Source organism: Hypanus sabinus, chromosome 2, assembly GCF_030144855.1.
Source record: "Hypanus sabinus isolate sHypSab1 chromosome 2, sHypSab1.hap1, whole genome shotgun sequence".
NCBI classification, from domain to species: Eukaryota; Metazoa; Chordata; class Chondrichthyes; order Myliobatiformes; family Dasyatidae; genus Hypanus; species Hypanus sabinus.
In genome coordinates this window covers 66,134,410-66,156,344 of record NC_082707.1, presented here as the reverse complement: position 1 = coordinate 66,156,344, position 21,935 = coordinate 66,134,410, and the positions used below count along the sequence as shown (strand labels likewise).

General features: G+C 40.5%; 1 protein-coding gene across 1 annotated transcript; it reads right to left on the bottom strand.

The window, feature by feature from the left end:
• Positions 1-2,787: 2,787 nt before the first annotated feature.
• Positions 2,788-14,300, bottom strand: LOC132379510 (uncharacterized). Its single transcript, XM_059947482.1, has 3 exons — positions 11,675-14,300; positions 5,425-5,661; positions 2,788-2,914 (listed from the first exon to the last, which is right to left on the bottom strand). The coding sequence occupies exons 1-3, from the start codon at positions 14,252-14,254 to the stop codon at positions 2,852-2,854; spliced, it is 2,880 nt and encodes a 959-aa protein (XP_059803465.1). The 5' UTR covers positions 14,255-14,300; the 3' UTR covers positions 2,788-2,851.
• Positions 14,301-21,935: the final 7,635 nt, after the last annotated feature.

Genomic DNA, 21,935 nt, shown 5'->3' with positions numbered 1-21,935 from the left:
AAATGTTAGAAAGATTTGAAGGTGTTGCACTGTGGGAGGACAAACAAAAGTTCAATTTGCACAGTGAAAGGTAGGGGACTGAGGAGTGTGGTCAAACAGAGGGATCTGGGAATACAGATCCTTAATTCCTTGAAGTGACAGGTAGATTGATTTTCATTAATCTATGCATTGAGTACCGGAGTTGGGATGTTGTGATGAAGTTATATGAGACATTGGCAAGGCTGAACTTAGGGTATTGTGTGTAGTTCTGGTCATTTACCTACAGGAAAGATATCAATAAGATTGAAAGAGTACAGAGAAAATTTGCAAGGGAGCTGCTGAGGCCTGAGGACATGAGAGCTATAGGGAAAGGTTGAATAAATAGGTTAGGATTTTATTCCCTGGGGAGTCAGAGAATGAGGAGGTAATTGATAGAGGTGTACAAAATTATGAGGGGTGTAGGTAGGGTCTAGCAGTCTCTATCTAAAGAGGTTGGGTGAGACGAACTAGAAGTCAAAGGTTAAGGGTGAAAGGTGAAATATTTAAAGGGAACTTCTTCACTCAGAGGGTGGTGGGAGTGTGAAACAAGCTGGCAGCGAAAGTGGTGGATTTGATTGCAATATTTAAGAGATAATATTAGTTTCTCTAACCCTTGAAGGAATTATAAATTCTGGGTCACAACATAGCAATTTATATTTCCAAGCAGAGTATGACAGTTTTAAGTCTGAGTGACCTCACTTAGACTCATGTGCCCTCATTTCACTCAGAGAGTGGTGCGGACAGCTCAGTGAACCTGTGGATCTGAACTTTGCTCTGTTCATGACAGTTGAAGCAGCAGGTGCATATGAAGGGCCCAGAGGATCATCAGGGACTCCAGCCACCCCAACCACAAACTGTTTCAGCTGCTTCTGTCTGGCAAATGATATCATAGCATTAAGGGCAGGACCAACAGGCTCCAGGACAGCTTCCTTCACCAGGCCATCAGACTGATCAATACACATTGATCTGATTGCATATTTGGCTGTACATACATGTACACAAAACAATGATGTATACAATCTTAGTGCTGGGGCAATATCCTCCCACATTCCCCTTCCTTATTTCTTGAACATAGCGACAGAGAAGCAACATAAAGATTTTTAGTCCCTCATGTTGTGAGATGGATGTAAGAAATAAAATTCTAATTCCAGTTTTAATTGTAATTCAGATAGGCTGCTGGACTGCAAAAAGGAAAAAATCTTTCATTTTAACGAAGAGAAAAAAAATGTAATTCTATCCCACCTTTGCTGGAAGTACAGTACATTGTGTGAATTCTGACACACTATTTTATCACATACTGTATAATGTGGATACTTCTGCTCCGGGCAGTGGGGATTAACATTTGTACTAGAATTAATATCAAGAAGTGTCAGGAGCTGGCTATGCAGGTGATTATGATTTCTTTCACCTGTGATTTTCCCTTATACCAACATTGAAGTACCACAGCTTATTGTTGATGGATGTCACAAAGTACCTAATGTGCAGAGTATGCATACAGGGAATGCCACGTTGCCATAAGAAATCTGATAAGGACAGACCACTGGCATGCTGAAACAACACTTCCACTAGAGGATCTCTCTGGAAGAATAGTTCTCAAGTTACAAGCACATCTATTGCATGTTGCACATTTTTGTCATTATGAAGAGACAGAACACGAGCCAGGAATCATGAGATGGCAGCGCGACACAGCTTGCAGCGGGAACTCAGGAGCTGATTATCTGTTATATGTGAAGCAGGGTGTCATGTGCAATCATAATCGGATGAAAAACGGACGTGGGAGCATGGAGGAACATCTGGAAATCTCCAGGAAGACCTTCTTCGTTGTTACTGCTGCTGTGAGGTCCGGGTCTCTGCTGGGAAGAACAGGCCCCCAAGTCCTTGGGGTCGCATTGCTGATGACCGTTGGCGAGGGCGTCTTAATACGCTCGGCAGAGGATGGTGATCGGAGAAGCTGTGCCGGAGGGGATGGTCGGAGGCTCGGAGGTTTGACGGACTTGGAGTCCACTGTGGTTGGAGCGCTTTCACTGTGTGCTGTGTCTGTGAGGCTGGGTTCGACAGAGCTTTCATTGTGTGCTGCGTCTGCGAGGCTGAGTCGGGCGGCGCCATGGAAATCCATAGCAGGGGTATTCCCTTTTGCCGCATGTGTGGGATGACAAGTCTATCGGGGACCCTGAGGACTTGTGGAAACTGTGTGGTGGTTTCTTTTGAACTTATAGCCTTTTAACATCTTTGGACTATTTTTACTGTGCCCATGGCCTGTTTTTTTTTTTATCAATTATGCTATTGTTTGCACTGTTGTAACTATAAGTTGTAACTATGTGGTTTTGTGCAGGTCTTGTAGCTTTAGTTTTTGGTCTTGTTTTGTCTGGTGGGATTGGAGCTCCTTTCCGGGAAACGTGCTAAGATGGTAGTGCAATATTAATACGCAGCAGCCTCTCCGGACTCTGGATTGGGGATTGCCAAAAGTTACGTGGATTTTCTGGTGTAGCCTGTTTTGTCATGTGCTTTTGTGATATCATTCTGGAGGAATGTTGTCTAATTTTTTAACTGCATTGCATTTGTGGTTTCTAAATGACAATAAACTGAATCTGAATGAAGGGGTAAGAGGGAGGTGAAGGAATGAAAGTGGGAAGTTAGCAATATTCCAAAATACATCCCAATTTCCCATCCAACATCCCAGCCCCTTTTAACTCCATATCATAAGTAGCTTGAGTCGCTAATAATTCCAACTCACTTTCTAAACAATTAAGACAAGTTTGGAAGGAATCAGCTTAAATTTATTACACCTTTCAATTGGATTAGTTGTCTCTGTGAACAGTAACTTGAATTCCTTTCAGTGAAACTCTCTCGCCTTGGTATCCATGCCGTTTTCTACTGTTCCACATACAGTCACGATCTGCAAGCATATCAAAATCATAAATAATTTGAATGCCAGTATGTATATCTTTAGATTGAAAGCAGAAAAATAAGTAATGATTTAATGATTTTATTAGTCTACAATTAAACTTTGTCTTGATATTAGTTTCAATTTGATCATGGATAAAGATAGATCTGGTCCTCGGGTTGAAGTTCTAAACTGGAAAAGACCAAATTTGAAGAAATGAGAAAGGATCTAAAAAGCGTAGATTGGGACAGGTTGTTCTCTGGCAAGGATGTGATTGGTAAGTGGGAGGCCTTCAAAGGAGAAATTTTGAGAGTGCAGAATTTGTATGCTCCTGTCAGGGTTAAAGGCAAAATGAATAAGAAAAGGGAACCTTGGTTCTTGCGGGATATTTGAACTCTGATAAAGAAGAAGAGAGAGATAGATAACATGTATAGGCAACAGGGAGGAAATAAGATGCTTGAGGAGTATAAAAAGAGTAGGAAAATACTTAAGAAAGAAATCAGGAGGGCTAAAAGAAGACATGAGATTGCTTTGGCAGTCAGGGTGAAGGATAATCCTAAGAGCTTCTACAGATATGTTAAGAGCAAAAGGATAGTAAAGGATAAAATTGGTCCTCTTGAAGATCAGAGCGGTCGGCTATGTATGGAACCAAAAGAAATGGGAGAGATATTAGATGGGTTTTTTGCATCTGTATTTACTAAGGAAATTGGAATGGAGTCTATGGAAACAGGGCAAACAAGTAGGGAGGTTATGGAACTTATACAGATTAAAGAGGAGGTGGTGCTTGCTGTTTTGAGGCAAATCAGAGTAGATAAATCCCCAGGACCTGACAGGGTATTCCCTTGGACCTTGAAGGAAACAAGTGTTGAAATTGCAGGGACCCTGGCAGAAATATTTCAAATGTTGATATCCATGGGTCAGGTGCCGGAGGTTTGGAGGATAGCTCATGTAGTTCCGTTGTTTAAAAAAGGCTCAAAAAGTAAGCCGGGAAATTATAGGTCGATAAGTTTGACATTGGTAGTAGGTAAATTATTGGAAGAAATACTAAGAGACAGGATCTGCAAGTATTTGAATAGACAGGGACTTATTAGAAACAGTCAGCATGGCTTCGTGTGTGGTAGGTCATGTTTAAACAATCTATTAGAGTTTTTCGAGGAAGTTACCAGGAAAGTGGATGAAGGGAAGGCAGTGGATGTTGTATACATGGACTTCAGTAAGGCCTTTGACAAGGTCCCGCATGGGAGGTTAGTTAGGAAGATTCAGTTGCTAGGTATGCATGGAGAGGTAGTAAATTGGATTAGACATTGGCTCAATGGAAGAAGCCAGAGAGTGGTAGTGGAGGATTGCTACTCTGAGTGGAGGCCTGTGACTAGTGATGTGCCACATGGATCAGTGCTGGGTCCATTGTTATTTGTCATCTATATCAATGATCTGGATGATAATGTGGCAAATTGGATCAGCAAATTTGCTGATGATACAAAGATTGGAGGTGTAGTGGACAGTGAGGAAGGTTTTCAAAGCTTGCAGAGGGATTTGGACCAAATGGAAAAATGGGCTGACAAATGGCAGATGGAGTTTAATACAGACAAGAGTGAGGTATTGCACTTTGAAAGGACAAACCAAGGTAAAACATACAAGGTAAATGGTGGGACACTGAGGAGTGCAGTAGAACAGAGGGATCTGGGAGTACAGATACATAATTCCCTAAAAGTGGTGTCACAGATGGATAGGGTCGTTAAGAGAGCTTTTGGTACATTGGCCTTTATAAATATAAGTATTGAGTATAAGAGTTGGAATGTAATGGTGAGGTTGTATAAGACATTGGTGAGACAGAATTTGGAGTGTTGTGTGCAGTTTTGGTCACCTAATTACAGGAAGGAAATTAATAAGGTTGAAAGAGTGCAGAGAAGGTTTACAAGGATGTTGCTGGGACTTGAGAAACTGAGCTACAGAGAAAGGTTGAATAGGGTAGGACTTTATTCCATGGAGTGTAGGAGAATGAGGGGTGATATAATAGAGGTGTATAAAATTATGATGGGTATAGATAGAGTGAATGCAAGCAGGCTTTTTCCACTGAGGCCAGGGGAGAAAAAAGGTCATAGGTTAAGGGTGAAGGGGGAAAGTTTAAAGGGAACATTAGGGAGGCTTCTTCACGCAGAGAGTGGTGGGATTCTCTAGTCAAATTTGGATTGCATGCCCAGTTAAAAAATTCCATTTTTTACCCGGTCACAATTTCCATCTATCAAGAAGTAGTTAAGTTTGTGTTAGAGGTTGACCAGGGGAAGTGCCCTACCCCCTCCCATTCACCTTCAGCGTATGTTGGAAATCAGAGCACAATCATGTGCATTATAATAGTACTTCTGACTGAAGTGCACTAAAAACATACTGCAGTGATGCAGACTAGTAATGCAATTGCAGCTAGTCATCTTACATGATCAGAATGCACAGATTATTGTTAATCTTGTAGGCTCACAAACTTAACACCCACAATGAAGATACATTACAAAATTTTGACATTGCACCTTATAGGGTTGACACCATGGCCCTTTCCCAGTCATGGTCACTGCACGGACCCGGAACAAGTATTCAGAATTGGAGTTCAGATTAGTAGCCACAAAGTTTTTGTGTTTAATTCCAGAGATGACACCAGCTTGATCTTGAGGTATAGCCACTTCTTTGTCAATTGAAATGATCTCCTGGAATTGCAATTCAAAAAAATACGCAGTTTTCTTTCCCAATGGAGGACACATCCATTTCACCTATATGAAACAAAAGTAAAATTCTTGCTCAATTAAGAAGAAATAGTAGTAATTAACAAGACATCCACATTACCGAAGAGTTTCTCTGTACTTAATGGGCATAATCATGGATGCCCATGACTCAAGTTCATGCATTTCCATTAACATAGAACACAGACCACTACAGCACACACTGGGCCATATGGATCACAATATCTGTGCCGACTATGTTGCCAAATTAAATCGAACCTGTCTGCCTGCATGTGGGTCACATCCTGCTATTCTATCTATGTTTCATTGTCTGTATAAAAGTCTTTTAAATGCTACTACAAGTTGAGTACCCCTTATTTGAAAATTCAAAATCCAAAAACCTCAAAAATCATAATTTTTTGAGTATTGAAATAACATCACAAATGGAGAATTCCACAATGCACCAGGAGGGGTACCAGGCAAAGCACATCTCTGCGCACCACAGGCAGTTCCGAGAAGTGATCTCAACTGTAATGAACAAAAGTTAATAAAAGGTAGAAACACTGTATAAAATAAAAAAAAGCTCTTGAATGTGTACTGAAAGAATGGATTCATCAGCATTGTAGTGAACATATGTCACTTAATGGTATGCTGATCATGAAACAAGCAAAGATCTATCCCAATGAATTGAAAATTAGAGGTAATTGTGAGTATTCAGCAGGGTGGCTGCAGAAACTTTTAAAAAAAAGTTTTTTTTTAAAAAAAATCCTTTTTTTTGAATACTCACAATTGAATACTCACAATTGCCTTTTTTTTTAAAAGGCAATGCTTTGAAATTTTTAAACCATCTGCAGCTGAGAAATTAATTGATTATTGCATTTGAAATTCATTGATGATTTTGCCAAGATCGTCGCTGATGAAAATCCAGCACCAGAATAATGCTGATTATTTTTATACTTTACATAAAACCTTACAAAAAAGTATAATACAAATGCAGTGTACTGTAACCTTTTAAACAAAAAACAGCATCGTAGTTGGAGACTGAAAGCCTACTGTTGCTTGATGATGTTCAACAGCTGATTCAGGTACTTTCCCAATATTGCCATGCTGCTTTTGTGACCCTGCACACAGTATACATATCTTACTAATGGTATGTAATAATTCTTACTATTAAGTACATGTGTGTGATGAGACAAAGACTGCTTACCGGTAGCACATAAACTCCGAGTTGGAAATGATCTGAAGATATCTCATTATATATTCCAAAATCAGAAAAATGTCCAAAACACTTCTGGCCCCAAGCATCTCGAATAATGGGTACTCAACCTGTATCATGTTTGCTTGCGACATCTGCCATGCCACTCTTTGTGTGAAAAATAATTACTCCACACATCTTTTAAAATTCCCCCACCCTCACCCTAGGGACTTAGGAGTGTAAGTGCATAGTTTGTTGAAAGCAGCATCACAGGCAGACAGGGTGGTGAAACAGGTAGACAGCCCGCTGGCATTAAGTAGAGGAGTTGAGACATTATGTTGCATTTGTGTAAGTTGTGTGTAAGCACTTGGAGTACTGTGTACAGTTTAGGTCACCGTTATTGGAAAGATGTAGTTAAACTGGAAAGAGAGCAGAAAGAGAAAATGAGGATGTCATCGGGACTACAGGGCCTGAATTATAAGAGTGGTTGGTCAGGTTGGGCTTTCATACTTCGGAACATAGGAGGATAGGTGTGAGCGATGGGAGGGGGACCTGCAACCTTATAAAAATGTTTAAAATTATGAGAGGAATGGATATGAGGGACAGTAGCAATCTTTCTCAAGAGTCCAAATGGGGGGGGGGGGGGTTAGATTTAGAGTGAGAGCAGAAAAGGAAATGATTGTGGACTTCAGGAAGGGGAAGTCAATGGTGTTGTGGCCGTTAATACTGTTAATCTTTTGCCACTCAGTTAGCCACTTGGGATGAGTTCAGATATTTTACAAGCTGTGTTACTAGTAAAATTCAGATGAATACCCTGCAGGCTAGCCTCCTGGTGTGCTCTGGTGTGCTAAGCCTTCTAGCTAGACCCAAAAATCAATACATTGTAATAGTCTATGGGCTAGTTCACAGAGACATAGACACAGCAGAAAAGTTGGATAAGTCAGACAAACTCTCAGGGAAAGAAAGTAAGACTTCTATATTCCAAATAAATAAGGTAATAAACAAACAAACAAACAAACAAACAGGAAATTGGAGCAAATACCTGCATACGTACCTAATAAAGCAATCAAAGACATTTGATTTTTTTAAACTAGGATAACTGAGAGATGGCTTAGACATGCTGAGAGATTTAGGGTTGTAAACAACCTCACTCAGGATACAGAAGAGCAACAAGTAAGCACACTGATATACTGCTTGGGCAACAAAGCAGATGACATCATGGATGGATTAGAACTGACAGAAAAAGAAAATTCAAAGAATATTTCCCAGGAAAGCAAAATGTGATATATGAGAGGGCAAAGTTCAACTCCAGAAAACAGGAACCAGATGAAAGTGTAAGTTGCTTCACCGTAGTTTTGTATGCCCTGTCAGACAATGGAAATCTGAGAGATGAGCTCATTAAAGACAGGACTGTTATCAGGCTACTAGACACCAAATTGTTAGAGAGACTTCAGTTGCGGGCAAATCTCACACTAGAGAAAGCTACAATAATGGTCAAGTAGAGTGAGAATGTTCATCAGCAACAGGCAGAATTCAGGCACAAAAACGATGCTGAGGCAAAGCTAGAAGTTGCGCAACTAAAAAATACAAACAAGGTACGGTCGGAAAGACTACAGAAAGAGGTACAGTGGAGATCAGCTCAAACAAAACAGACCAGCGAAAAAAGAGTAGGTAGAATGTCCAACGGCAGAGATTGAGCAAATCTCCACTCCACGTCAAAGAGCTCAGCTCCCTCCAGCAAAAGTGAAAGCCTCCAATTCAATAGAGCCGGTTGTTATAAAAGCTAGTGCACTCAGAAACAGTTGTTCAGGAGGTCAAAGAAGACCATGGTTCAGATGATAGACAGCCTTCTTTGGGGCTCTAGATTCAAGTAGACAAGGGTGGTGTACTACGGTTCAGTTGCAAAATGAGACAGTGATGTTCGAAATGGTCATAGCCAACCCAAAATGTCTATTCACAAAAATGGTAAAGAAAACAGGTATTACACTAAAGCCAACAAAGAAAGTGCTTATGGGGCTAGGGAAACATACGCTCTACACTCAATGGTGACTCCTTCGTGTTCATTTACAAAATCAGCTTAATTTCTACCTCTGATGTTTGTCTTTTTTATTTTCAGAGGGGATGGGGTTCATGTTGAAGTCCCTGATCTGGAGATATCCTCAAACTGCAGTTCTTTACGGTGGTGGGACCCACTCCCGGGGCTCACAACTGGCTGCTTTTCAAAATCCCAAGGACGCAGCCTAGAAGATGAGCATACCTTTGAGGTTACGTGGTTTCCTGGCATCTCAGGAGAAAATGGAACATCGGGAACAACGGACCAGCTGTTGGAGGCTCTATACTTGTTGAATTGCGCTGTCTCTTGTTGGTGGGGAAAAGATTGTTGCTGAGTCTCCTGGCAGAGAACTCATTAAAAAAGCAGCAAGACAGACTTTTATCTCTCTCCTCTTGATGTGAAAAGGGCCACCTTTTTTTCCCTTTATTGAGGAGAGAGAGAAAGCCTGTGGAATATCGAATTGTCAGCTAAACAATTAGTTTTTTAGCACTGCAGATCATGGTCTTTAATGGGGGCTTTGCTATGATTGATGGGTGTGGGTGCATTTTTGCGGATGTGGGTGGAAGTGGGGGCAGGTTGTTGCTTTGCTGCTGCCTGTGTGTGTGAGGGGGGAGTAGAGGGGACTTCGGGGCTTTAACAGTTTAAACTGTCACTCATACTTTGGGGTACTCTCACATCCCATTTTCGTGGATGTCTGTGAAGAACAAGAATTTCAGGGTGTATGTTGCATTTATTAATTGGATATTAATTGGAACTACTGAACTATTGATCTATTGAAGAAGATGTCTATGTTGTTCAGAATCTCTTCTTATTACTACTGGGATGACATCCATTGAGAAGTTAAAACTCATTGCAAGGTTGGATTCACTAAACAATGTTCAGTGGCAGGAAAAGTACCCAGTTGTTCACAGGCCTAGGGGTACTGAAAGAAGAGTACCTTATCCATCTGAGGCCAGGAGTGATGCCCTATTCTCTGACCACAGAGAGGCGTATACAAGTTCTGTTGATGAAGCAAAGTCAATTCTTGAGAGAATGGAGGCACTTGACATCATAACCAGAGTGAATGGACCTATTGACTGGAGTGTAAGCAGTAAGGAGGGTAAGCAGTTCCAGTTCAACATCTCTGTGGACCTATCCTGGGCCCAAGAAATTGATGCAATTACGAAGAAGGTAAGACATTTGGAGTTTGAGGAGAATTGGTATATCACCTAAGGCACTTGTGAATTTGTAAGGTATACTGTGGAGAGTATTCTAACTGGCTGCATTACTGTCTGGTTTGGGAGGGGGCACTTCACACGATTCAAAAAAAGCTGCAGAATGTTGTAAACTTAGCCAGCTCCATCAAGGGCACTAGTCTCCCCAGCATCCAGTACACCTTCAAAGGGTGATGTCTCTAAGAAAGTGGTAACCATCATTAAGGAGCCCTATCATCCAGGACAAGCCCTGTTCTCATTGCTACTATCAATGAGGAGCTACATCAGCCTGAAGGTTCACACTCAATGTTTCAAATGTCTGAATAGACAATCCACTCATGAACATTTTGTTTGCTCTCGTTTTGCACAACTTATATATATGTCATGGTCCTGATCGTTAATCCCTTATCTTGCCCCTAACCTTCTTTGATAATGCCTTGATTCCAATCGTTAATTTCCCATTTACTGCTTGATGACAGCATACCTGGTCTCCATCAAGAACTGCAGAATAAGAACCCTGGCGTCACAACCACTGATTGCCAGTGCGTTGGTCTATTCCCATGAGATAACTTCGTTTCCTGACTGCTTAGAACCGTTAGTTCTAAGTTCAGCTCCAGTTTCAAGATTTTCCATGACAACCCCATCTCCGTGTCAAGACTCCATATCAGAGCTCCGTCTCGAGATTCCTCCAGTTTGCTGTTCAACGTCCATGTCTGTGCCAGCATCCCAACTCAGTCTCTGTGCCTGTGTCCTGCACTTGGGTTCTCCTCAGTCGCTCCGTGCAACAATATATACTTATTATATGTTACATATTATGTATTGCTGCAAAACAACTAATTTCATGACATAAACCAGTGATATTAAATCTGATTCTGATTTTAAAGGGTCTGGAGGAGCGAATTTTTCTGCACAGAGAGTTGTGAGTATATGGACTGAGCTGCCAAAAGTGGTTGAGGCAGGTACAATAGTATCATCTGAGAAGCATTTGGATAGGTACCTGGAGGGATGGTATAGAGGGATTGCAGAAAACTGAGATTAGTTGGGTGGGCTCCATTGTCAGTGTGTACTGATTGGGTCAAAGGGCCTGTATCAATGGAGTATTGTTCTATGACTCTGATGAGCCTCTGCTGCACTCCCTCAACTGAGGCAGGGAAAAAAGTGTGCAATGTTCCCAGGGTCTGTAATAATTACAGAAGATGTGCCATGTGCTCAAATCCTCTTGCAACACAAGGCAATATTTGTTTCCTTGCATCACATAGTGTGCTGCTGGACCCAGTCAAGGTACAGTAAGGATAAAGCTATTAGAAAGAAGGAGAATGCAGCACTAACTTGCTGCATTGCCTTGGAGGCCAGAAAATAGTGCAATTTAACCTCATAGCATGTTTTATTGTCAGGCCGTTCCCAATTTCACCTGCATTGCATTTCTAGAGTGAAAAATGAATAAACAAATAAGGAGATCATCAGATTTAAAAGGAATAAAAATTAAAATAAGATTTTAATAATGTCATCTAAATAAAATCATTTATCTCAGATTATGTTATTTCAATGATTAAAAGGATGCAATACCAGAGGCTAAGCTTTCATCACTATAATTCCAATAAACATATCTGGGTAAAGAGCTACCTTTGCGGATGTTCCATTTACAGTGTGCTTGTATATTTCAGGAGGTCCTGGTAGTTCAGTTAAGGCAGTCATAGGTTCCATGGGTGAAATGGGTGCACGAAGTTGCTCATATAGCTGTGCCGATGCAACATTTTCTGAATCAAATTGCACATGGTTATCAGACAACTGAAATATCCCAGCATCACATTCTAATGCAACATTTTGCATTTGCAAGAGCCATGGAAGATTTTTTGTATCTCGGTTCTCAGAAACTTTCTTTTCCAATGTGCATGCTTTTTCCTGCTTTTTTTGACAAGTGGTAATGCCGATACCATTCTGTGGCTTTAATTGAGAACTATCTCGATGGACATTTCTGAAGGTTTGTCTCTTTGGAAAATCAGTACTGTAGGGATGAGTATTTGAATGACTTTTTGCACCATTGTTAATAGCAGTTTTGGGGAAGTGAAGTGCTTTGTTCCTGATGAAATCTCTGCCAGACATATTTAAATTGACATCAAAATAAGCACTAGAGTGTGATGGGTTAATTTGTGCAGTACCTGAAGTCTGAGTTTTGGGGTTACTTTGTATAAAGGTTTTAGTCTTAGAAAGCAATTTTGGATTCCTAAAAGCTGGCTGGCCCCCAAATTTACATCTTGATATTATATTACGAAGGATGCTGCTTGTATTCCAGTACCTCAAATGGTTGGACATATCAACATTGTCAAAACAAGTATGTTCTGCTTTGTGAGAGGCAGTCACTAGTAAGCAGGGCGTTCCCTGTTTACTGCATTCAATCTTACATCCAGCTGAGCTGCTCAGTTGACATAGCTGGCAATCATCAGTGATCATTTCAGAACCTTCTCTTTCGGATGTCAAATCCATGTCCTTGCATGAAAGGTGATTTCTAATAGTGTAATGTGGGTGCACATAAGAAACCATGTTACAGGAATCGTTAGATTTCTCACTCTGAGACAAACTGTCATTGATACAAATGCTTAAAGGAATGCTTTTCTCACCATTGAACAAGTCCTCTGATTCAACATTGGTATAGCTGATCTGATCCAGTCCTGTGGGGGTAAAGGTACAAGGCTGGTAAAATGGTGCAACATATTCATTAGTCTCTCCTTCTGATGACAAACAAGAACTATTGTAGTAAGAGCTAATTCCAGTGTCAATGTCTGCCACTTGCTCAGAAATAACACTGGACGTGTCATCCTTTGATAAGTCTCCGCTGTCATGATCATTTAGATATTTATTATTTTCAGGTTCAAGAGGGCATTTATCATTTGATGTATTTGCTCCTTTCTGACTTAACTCAATGGAGAATGCATCTCCACTGCTATGTCTCAACTTGCAATTGTGCATCTTCCACCACCCTTTGGGTATTTCCAAAGTCCTTTCAGAAAAATACATGGTTTTAGCCATTTCGGGTTTCCTTTGACATTGATTGAATTCTTGGTTTGCCTCGTCGTTTTCCACCATTATTGGTGTATTTAAAACATTGCTGCTAAGATCCATTCCTGCAGGAATATAAAGGGTACAGTTTGTGTTCTTGCATTCATGGTTTTTGAAGCATGCACCTTGAAAGATAGTAGAAGTTCGTGGATCAGATTTACAAGGGTTGGTACAAGACAAAGTATGACTTGTGAAAGCTTGTGTCTCACTGTTGGTGTATGGAACACAGTGATCAGAACTTGTCACAGATTCACAGTAATCCAAACAGGAGGCATCTGAAGCTGGATCTAAATTAGACGCAGACTTCTCATTGCTTTTGCTAGAATTTGTATTTGCATATGAGTCTCCATCAGTTGCATCTGAAGTGGTTTCATCATTAGATGTGGATTGTGACTTTTCTTCACTAACGTGACCACTTGTAGCTGTCTTGGTTGAAGTTATGCTGCAACTATCTTCAGATGTATATTGTGGGCTATATTGGAGAGAAGGTAAAACATCTGTGCAAAAGTCTTCTTTGGATCCACTAGAGCTGAAGTTACCTGCACAAGATCGAGGAATACATAAACAAGAATCTGAATTATGAGTGACTAAGGCAGCATGGGCTTTAGAAGTAAATGATGCGCAATGTCGGTTCAAAATTGGCTCTTGTTCACTGCAATTAGCTTTCAGCTTTTTAACTTCGCATGGTATATTCAAATTTTGAACCATCTGGAAATCTCCACTGCACAAATGTTTTAACTCATTTTCACATAGTTGTGATGGTAGTGCATCAATTGCTTCCTTTATATGATTCACATTTAATTCAAAGCCTTCAAAAGGAATTATAGCTAATGAACTACTAGGAATCACACAAAGCATAATTTCAGAGAGACGTTTGTTTATCTGTGCAGATGTTTGAAGGAATACAGCTGGTTTACTTTCTTTGAAAGCTTCTATCGCATACAACATCAATCCCTCTAACTGTAACATTAATGTTGATTTTGATTCAACAAAATTGTCAACTTCAGTTTGTTTCTTTGTAGTCTCAGTTTTTATTATCTCTTTAATTGCTTGTTCTTGAAGTTTAAGTGCTTCATGTAATGAGGTAAATTCCTTAATCACCTGTGCATTTCGTTGAATTTCATTTTGCTCCATATCAGTTTTCATTAACTTTAGTTGTTGAATACATTTTTCAAAATCTGCTTTCACTAAAACAAATAAGCATCTAAGTTAGAGAATTAGAACCTTCCATAACCAAGACATAACAAAAATCTTAAGTGGCAATTATAAATTAATTCATAAAATATACAAATTACCTGAGGTATAAATGTATATTTAGATATAGCTATTGTAATTCTCACTATGGCTAGTGGCTTAACATAGGGGATGATAGCCCCCAGCCCGGCCAAACTTAAGAAATCTTGTTTGGGTGGATGTTGCGCGATGTCCCCCGTTACAAATCAGTTATCACGAAGTAACAAACAATATGCAATATGCGATTAAACGATTAAGCTTTATAATTCTTAATTTGACCATATGGTTAGTAAAAAAAAAGGAAAAGGGCCCATTCTCATGAAACAAGTCTATTGTTCAAGGTTGGAGCTCACTGATAAGGCCGTTTATCCACCATCGACTTCCTCTGATCGTCGTTGGTCGTTGACCTTCGGACCCTCACTCCAAGTCCACTCCATCCAGCAGTCTACCGACTCTCTCCATTCGCGCCTTCTCTCCTCATCTCTCCCTGGCAAAAGAACCGTGAACTCCCATCTCCCAGACACACAAGAATGAACAACATCCTGCTCATTGGCTAGCATGCCTCGTTATCTCTAATCGTAACCCAACCGTTGCTGCTACAGGGAAACCATTACCTCAGCAATGGAACATTACAGAGAAGCCATTACATTAGCAGTGAAACCTTAACAGCGTGTTACCTGTAATAAAATGTAAGACACTAAGATACAGGAACAGAATTAGACCATTTGGCCCACCAAGTCTGCTCTGCCGTTTCAACATGGTAACAGAAAAGTACAGCATAGAAGCAGGCCTTTGATCCATCTAGTTCGTGCCGAACCATTTAAAACTGCCCACTCCCATTGACCTGCACCGGCATCATAGCCCTCTGTACCTATGTACCTAAACTTCTCTTCAACATTGAAATTGAGCTTGCATCCACCAATTGTGCTGGTAGCTCTTTCCACACTCTCAAGGCCCTTTGAGTGAAGAAGTTTCGCCTCATGTTCCCCTTAAGCTTTTCATCATTTTCCCTTAACACATGACCTCTAGTTGTAGTCTCACCTAATCTCAGTGGGAAAAGCCTGCTTGTATTTGCCCTATCTACATCTCTCATAATTTTCTATACTTCTTTCAAATCAGCTCTCAGTCTTCTACATTCCAAGGAATAAAGTCCTAATCTATTCAATCTTTCCTTATGACTCAGGTCTTCCAGTCCGAGCAACACCTTGTAAATTTTCTCTGTATCATTTCGAGCTTACTTACATCTTTCCTGGAGGTGGAAGTCCAAAGCTGCACATGATAATCCAAATTAAGCCTCAGCAATGTCTTATGCAACTTCGACATAACATCCCATATCCTGTATTAATACTTTAATTTAGGAAGCCAATGTGCCAAAAGCATTCTTTATGACCGTATCTAACTGTGACACCACTTTCAATGATGGCTCTCAGCCCCAATCTTCTGCTTACACCCCATGTTACTTCATGACTTGACCAATCAACGATCTATCAACCTTGGCCTTAAGTATACCCATTAATTTAGCCTCCATAGATTCACCATTCTCTGGCTGAAGAGATTCTTCATCTCCATTCTAACTGGACATCCCTCTATTCTGAGTCTGTGTCCTCTGGTCTTAGGCTCCCCCACTATCGGAAACATCCTCTCCACATCCGCTCTATCGACGGCTTTCAACATTTGATAGGTTTCAATGAGATTCCCCCTCATTCTTCTGAATTCCTGTGAGTATAGGCCCAGAAATGTCAAACACTCCTTATACGATAAGCCTTTCCACTCAGGAATCTCCAAAGTCAGCACATTTTTTCTTAGATTATTCAATCATCATGTGCCGTGTCGTGGGAAGTCATTGTTTTTCTACAGAAGCGGTTTGCCATTGCCGCCTTCTGGGCAAAGTCTTTACAAGACAGGTGACTGTAGCCATTATTAATTCTCTTCAGAGATCGGCTGCCTAGCTTCAATGGTCGTATAATCGGGACTTGTGATATGCACCAGCTGCTCAGATAACCATCAACCACCTATTCTCATAGCTTCACGTCACTTGACCCTTATTGGAGGGGGGCGGGTGGGGGAAACAGATTCCATACCTTGGCCAAAGGTGAGCTGGAGGCTAGCGGAGGAAAGGCACACCTTGCAACTCTGTTGCTAGAGTGGTATTTCGATCCTGCCAATTCTTTCTTAAATAAGAAGCCAAAAACTGCTCGCAATACTCCTAGTGAGGCCTCACCAGTGCCTTATAAAGTCTCAACATTACATCTTTGCTTTTGTAGTGGTTCCTGCACAGACCCCAGTGGAAGACCACTGGTCACTGACAGCCAACCAGAAAAGGCTTCCTTTATTCCCACTCTTTGGCTCCTGTCAATCAGCCAATGCTTTATCCACATTAGTATCTTTACTTCAAATACCTTGGGCTCTTCATTTGTTAAGCAACAACATCTGAGGCACCTTGCAAAAAGCATTCTGAAAATCCAAGTACACAACACCTACCTATCTCCTGACCTATCCTGCTTGTTATTTCTTCAAAGGATTCCAACAGATTTGTCAGGCAAGATCTTCCCTTAAGTAAACCATGTTGACCTTGGCCTATTTTATCCTGTGCCTCCAAGTTTCCTGAAACCACATACTTAACTATTGATACCAACATTTTCCCACCACTGAGGTCAGACTAACTGGCTTTTAATTTCCTTTCTTCTGTCTCTCTCCCTTCTTGATGAGTGGAGGGACTTTTGCAATTTTCCAGTCCTCCAGAACCATTGATTCTTGAAAGATAATTACTAATGCCACCATAATCTCTTCAGCTATTTCTTTCAGAACACTGGGGTATAGACGATCTTGTCAAGGTGACATACCTACATTCAGGCCTTCCATTTTCCCAAGCACCTTTTCTCTAATAATGGCAACGTCACTCACCTCTGCCCCTTGACACTCACAAACTTCCTGCATACTGCTAAGTGTCTTCCACAGTGAAGACAGGTGCAAAATACTTATTCAGTTCATCTAGCATTTCTTCCTTACCCATTACTACTTCTCCAGTATCTATAATATCTCCAATATCTATACTTGCCTCTTTTTTACACTTTATATATCCGAATAAACTTTTGGTATCCTCTTTAATATTATTAGCTGGCTTACCTTTGTATTCCATCTTTTCCTTCTTTATGACTTTTTAGTTACCTTCTGTTGGTTTTTAAGAGCTTCCCAATCTTCTAACTTCCCACCGATTTTTTCCCCCAACATAACCCCTCTTTGGCTTTTACGTTGGCTTTGACTTCTCATGTTAGTCATAGTTGTGTCATTTTGCCTTTAGAATACTTCTTTCTGTTTCTCCTTCCAAATTATTTGCACTAAACTTCCAGCCATTGCTGCTCTGCCATTATCCCTGCTAGTGTTCTCTTTCAATCAATTTTGGCCAGCTCCTCTCTCATGCCTCTGTAATTCCCTTTACTCCACTATAATACGAATACATCTGACTTTAGTTTCTCCTTCTTAAATTGCAGGGTGAATTCTATCATATTGATATCACTGGCCCTTAAGAGAACTTTACCTTAAGCTCCAGTTCACTGCACAACACCCAATCCAGAATAACTGATCCCCCAGTGGGCTCAATCACAAGCTGCTTTAAAAAGCTATCTCACAGGCATTCTATAGACTCCCACTCTTGGGATCCAGCCCCAGTCTGATCTTCTCAACCTAACTGCATACCGAAATCCACATGATTATTGTAACATTACCCTTTTGGCATGCATTTTCAATTTCCCATTGTAATTTGTGAACTGCATCTTTACTACTGTATGGGGGTCTGTATATAATTCCCATCAGGGTCTTCTGACTCTTGAGGTTTTCAGCCACAACAATACTACGACTTCTGATCCTTTGTCATCTCTTCCTAAAGTTTTGATTTTATTTGTTAACCAACAGAGACACTCCACCCCTTCTGCCTACCTGCCTGTCCTTTTAATACAACGTGTGTCCATGGACATTAAGCTCCAAATTATAATCTTCTTTCAGCCAGTGATGTCCACAAAGTCATACATACCAATCTCTAACTGTGCTGCTAGTTCATCTACTGTATTCTGTATACCTCGTACATTCAAATATAACACCTTCTGTCCTGTGTTCATCATCTTTTCTGGCCCCATTTATATTGCAGCTCATCTTATTTGACTGTAATTTTACCCTATCATCAGCTTCTCCTTGCTCACAGTTTCAGTACATATTCCTCTGACTCTGACTCCTCAGGGGTAACATACTGTACCATCTGGGTGTCTCTACTGCGTCCACAGAACCTGTATTCTTCTAACTATGCAATCTCCTATCACTACTGCAGTCCTCTTCGCCCCTCTTCTCTTCAGAGCCACAGTGCCAGAGAAGAGGTCAGAGCGCACCTTCTCCACCCACGCTCCCTGTAGGTCATCCCCCTCAACAGTATCTAAAGTGATATACTTATCATTAAGGGGTACAGTCAGCCAGTTACCTGCAACCTGACTACCTCACTGTCGCTCCTATGTATTACTTCCTCAGTCTCCAGCTGCATTGAGCTGCAGCTCCAATTTCTTAACATGTTCTCTGAGGAGCTGCAGTTCAGTTCACCTGATGCAGATGTACGGTACTTATCTGGGAGGGTGAAGGTGTCCCAGAATTCCCACAACTTGTACGCAGTCAGTACAGTGATTTTGACTATACCAACTCTGCCCTAACAGTTGAAGAATGAAGAATAAAGAAGAAAGTTAACCTTGCCCAATTCTGTTGAGCCAAAGCCAAGCTAACTCTGGCCCATGTACACAATGGCCACTCTGCTTGCCTGTGCCTTATTTTAGTTCACCCTTTCCAATGCATCCCATTCACTGTTGGGTAAAGTTCAACTCCGAAAACTGCTGCGAAATGCTGCCTTTTTTTTAATCTTCAACCGTGGAACTAAGGGAAATCATCACTTCTTCTGGTGCTCCTATCCACTGATTGGACACAGTCCAACAAAACATTTCTAAAAGTATAAATCATTTAAGGCATTCATAACCAGAAGTCTGATTTTTTTTTCTCTCCTAACCTCAGTGGAAAGTTTGCACCTCCACCGAGATCAATTTTTCACCAACTGACTTTACTAGTTAAATGCAATCTCTCAAATAAATTTCAATAAATTCATGAAGATTAATAACAAAAACAATTGATAATTAGGTGTTGCATTACAAATGAGCCAAGTTTAAGTACCTTTTGTAAGTTGTGAGACATTGTTCTGCATTTCTGTTATTTCACATTGGAATGCAAGGTCAAGAGAATATAAACGGTGATTCCGGTGGGTACTGACTTTGCACTCGTCACAGATTGGTATCTTATCTTGTATGCAATAATGTCTCAGATTTGTAAAAGGATGAAAGAAACACTTAATCTGATCTTCAGTGCAAGATGAGGGATCTTTCAAAACATGGGAGAGAAATGCCTTATTCTTGTGAATTTTTTGAAGACATTTTTCACAGAAGTTTAGATTGCAGTTGACACACTTTTTCATAGCAAAATGACTATCTTTTTCATCACAGAGCTGACAGAAGATTTGCATTGGCTGAGGATTTATTCTTCCTTTCATTTTTTGTTTTTTCTTTTTAATACTTTTGGCATGAGCATTCAGTCTTTCTTGTCTGTACCTTGTCACTGTACTATTTAGTAGGTAGTTCTCAGGGAACTTAACCTCATCTTCTTGGTTAAAACAGAAGCTTTCCTTGCACAAAGGGCACTTGACACATATTTGACCTCCTTTTTCATGTTTTATTTCCTTGCCTAGACAGCAATCGCATAGACTATGTTTGCAAGGCAACAAATATGAATTGTTGTACAGTTTTCCACAGCCTGGACAAGTCAGCTCTTGGCACAAAGTACCAAGGGCTTTCTTTTTTTTCATTGTGATCAGTTCATATTTCATTCATGGAATTTGTTGGTATAAATCTACAAGAAATAAAGTTGGATTAGAAGTGTGTATTTGAAATAGTTTTCACATAACAAATTAATTCATATATATATATATTTATTCCTGTTTCTCTAGCAAATTATTATAATTTTATGATATTAAAAATTACAGAGCAAACATAAGAATTGTTGTTCCTGGACCTGTTCAACTACTGTACATTGATGAAAAATGTTTATCAGAAATTATGGAATTGGATACAAAATATTTAGAGGATCCAGTTCAAAGATAAGGTGGCCTTCAGGATTTTGCGGCTTAACAGCAAAAGATTTTTTGGTCTTGTGGGGATAGCCGGAAGATGTTAAGAAGAAAGTTTCCATTCATAAGGTGCACAATATAAACAGAATTTAAGAAAGCAATGAGAACAGTACAGCCTTCATGGACGTCAATTCCAAGGGTTAAGCTACAACCACTCAACTTCCTAAAGCAGGACATCTGATGAACCCACATGTACGGTTAAGGTAAGTAAACTCAAATTATAGTGCCATACTTCCCCAAATGCAATGGAGGCTCAGCACTCCACCCTTACCCCTACCTAACCTGCCAACAATCTCTATTGTGTATAGCGTAACTTCATAAACAGACACTTAAACCTCTTGCTGCAAACCTTAAGACATCACACCATGAGGATAAACACACAAACGCATTGTGGGGCACATTCCCCCTTTCCTCTGCAGCACTTAGCATGTGACACAACCTCTGCTGCATAGTCTGATTATTCATGAAGATGATTCACCCCCAATTTATAAAGAAAGGCCAAGACTGAAAGGAATGAAGAGGATAACATCGTTATTTTTTTCACAATTACACTTCTTCCTTCTCCAACTAACATTATCGATTTCCAGGCTGTAAAGGATGGAAGTATCTACCTCTTTCCTTTCATCCGTCCCCTCAGCACAACAACACAAGCACTGGAGTCTGGCCACACAGAGGTAGAAGAACAAAAGGAGCAGTGGTGTAAGAGCCACTTAACTTTTCTCTCCAGAGTCACAGAGAAGTGGTCCGTTTTAAGCAGTGGTACCTCAGAAACAGAAAGTTTACGAAGTGTCTGTAGGCTACAGAGAAAGGTCAACACAGTTGTTTGGTACTCAGCAGTCACAGACACAGTTGCAGAAATGTCCTGCTGCAGATGATTTAGGCAAGGATTTCAGAAGTTAACTGATAGTTATGTATTACTTGGTATATTACCAGCGTTGGTGGGAAGTGTGTGTGCTCTATGAAGAACAGGTGGGTTGGACAGCAACACTGAGCAGGGCTCCGCATAGAGCTGGAGGTTATTCTTTCAGCACAGCAATCACTTGTGGATCAAACCACAAAGAAGACTTGAGCTTTGACACCTCCATTTCTAATTCAGTGCAAATGGAAGCCATGCGACTTCAGGGTGCTGTGGTGGAGCTCAGAGCTCTCTCCTGCAATCTCAGACTCCTCTCATATACACCTACATCATAACTCTGGTTGAAAGTATTTAAAAGGCTTGAAGAACAATAAGGGACTTCAACAATTTGCCTTCTAAATAGATTACAATGATTGTCAAGTTGCACAGCCTACTTGAAGACTGAAGCCACTGACAACCAGCGGGGTGATGGTATTTCTCAGTTCATTGTATATGCTGGAAGCTGGAGCAAGGAACAAACTGCTGGGAGGTGA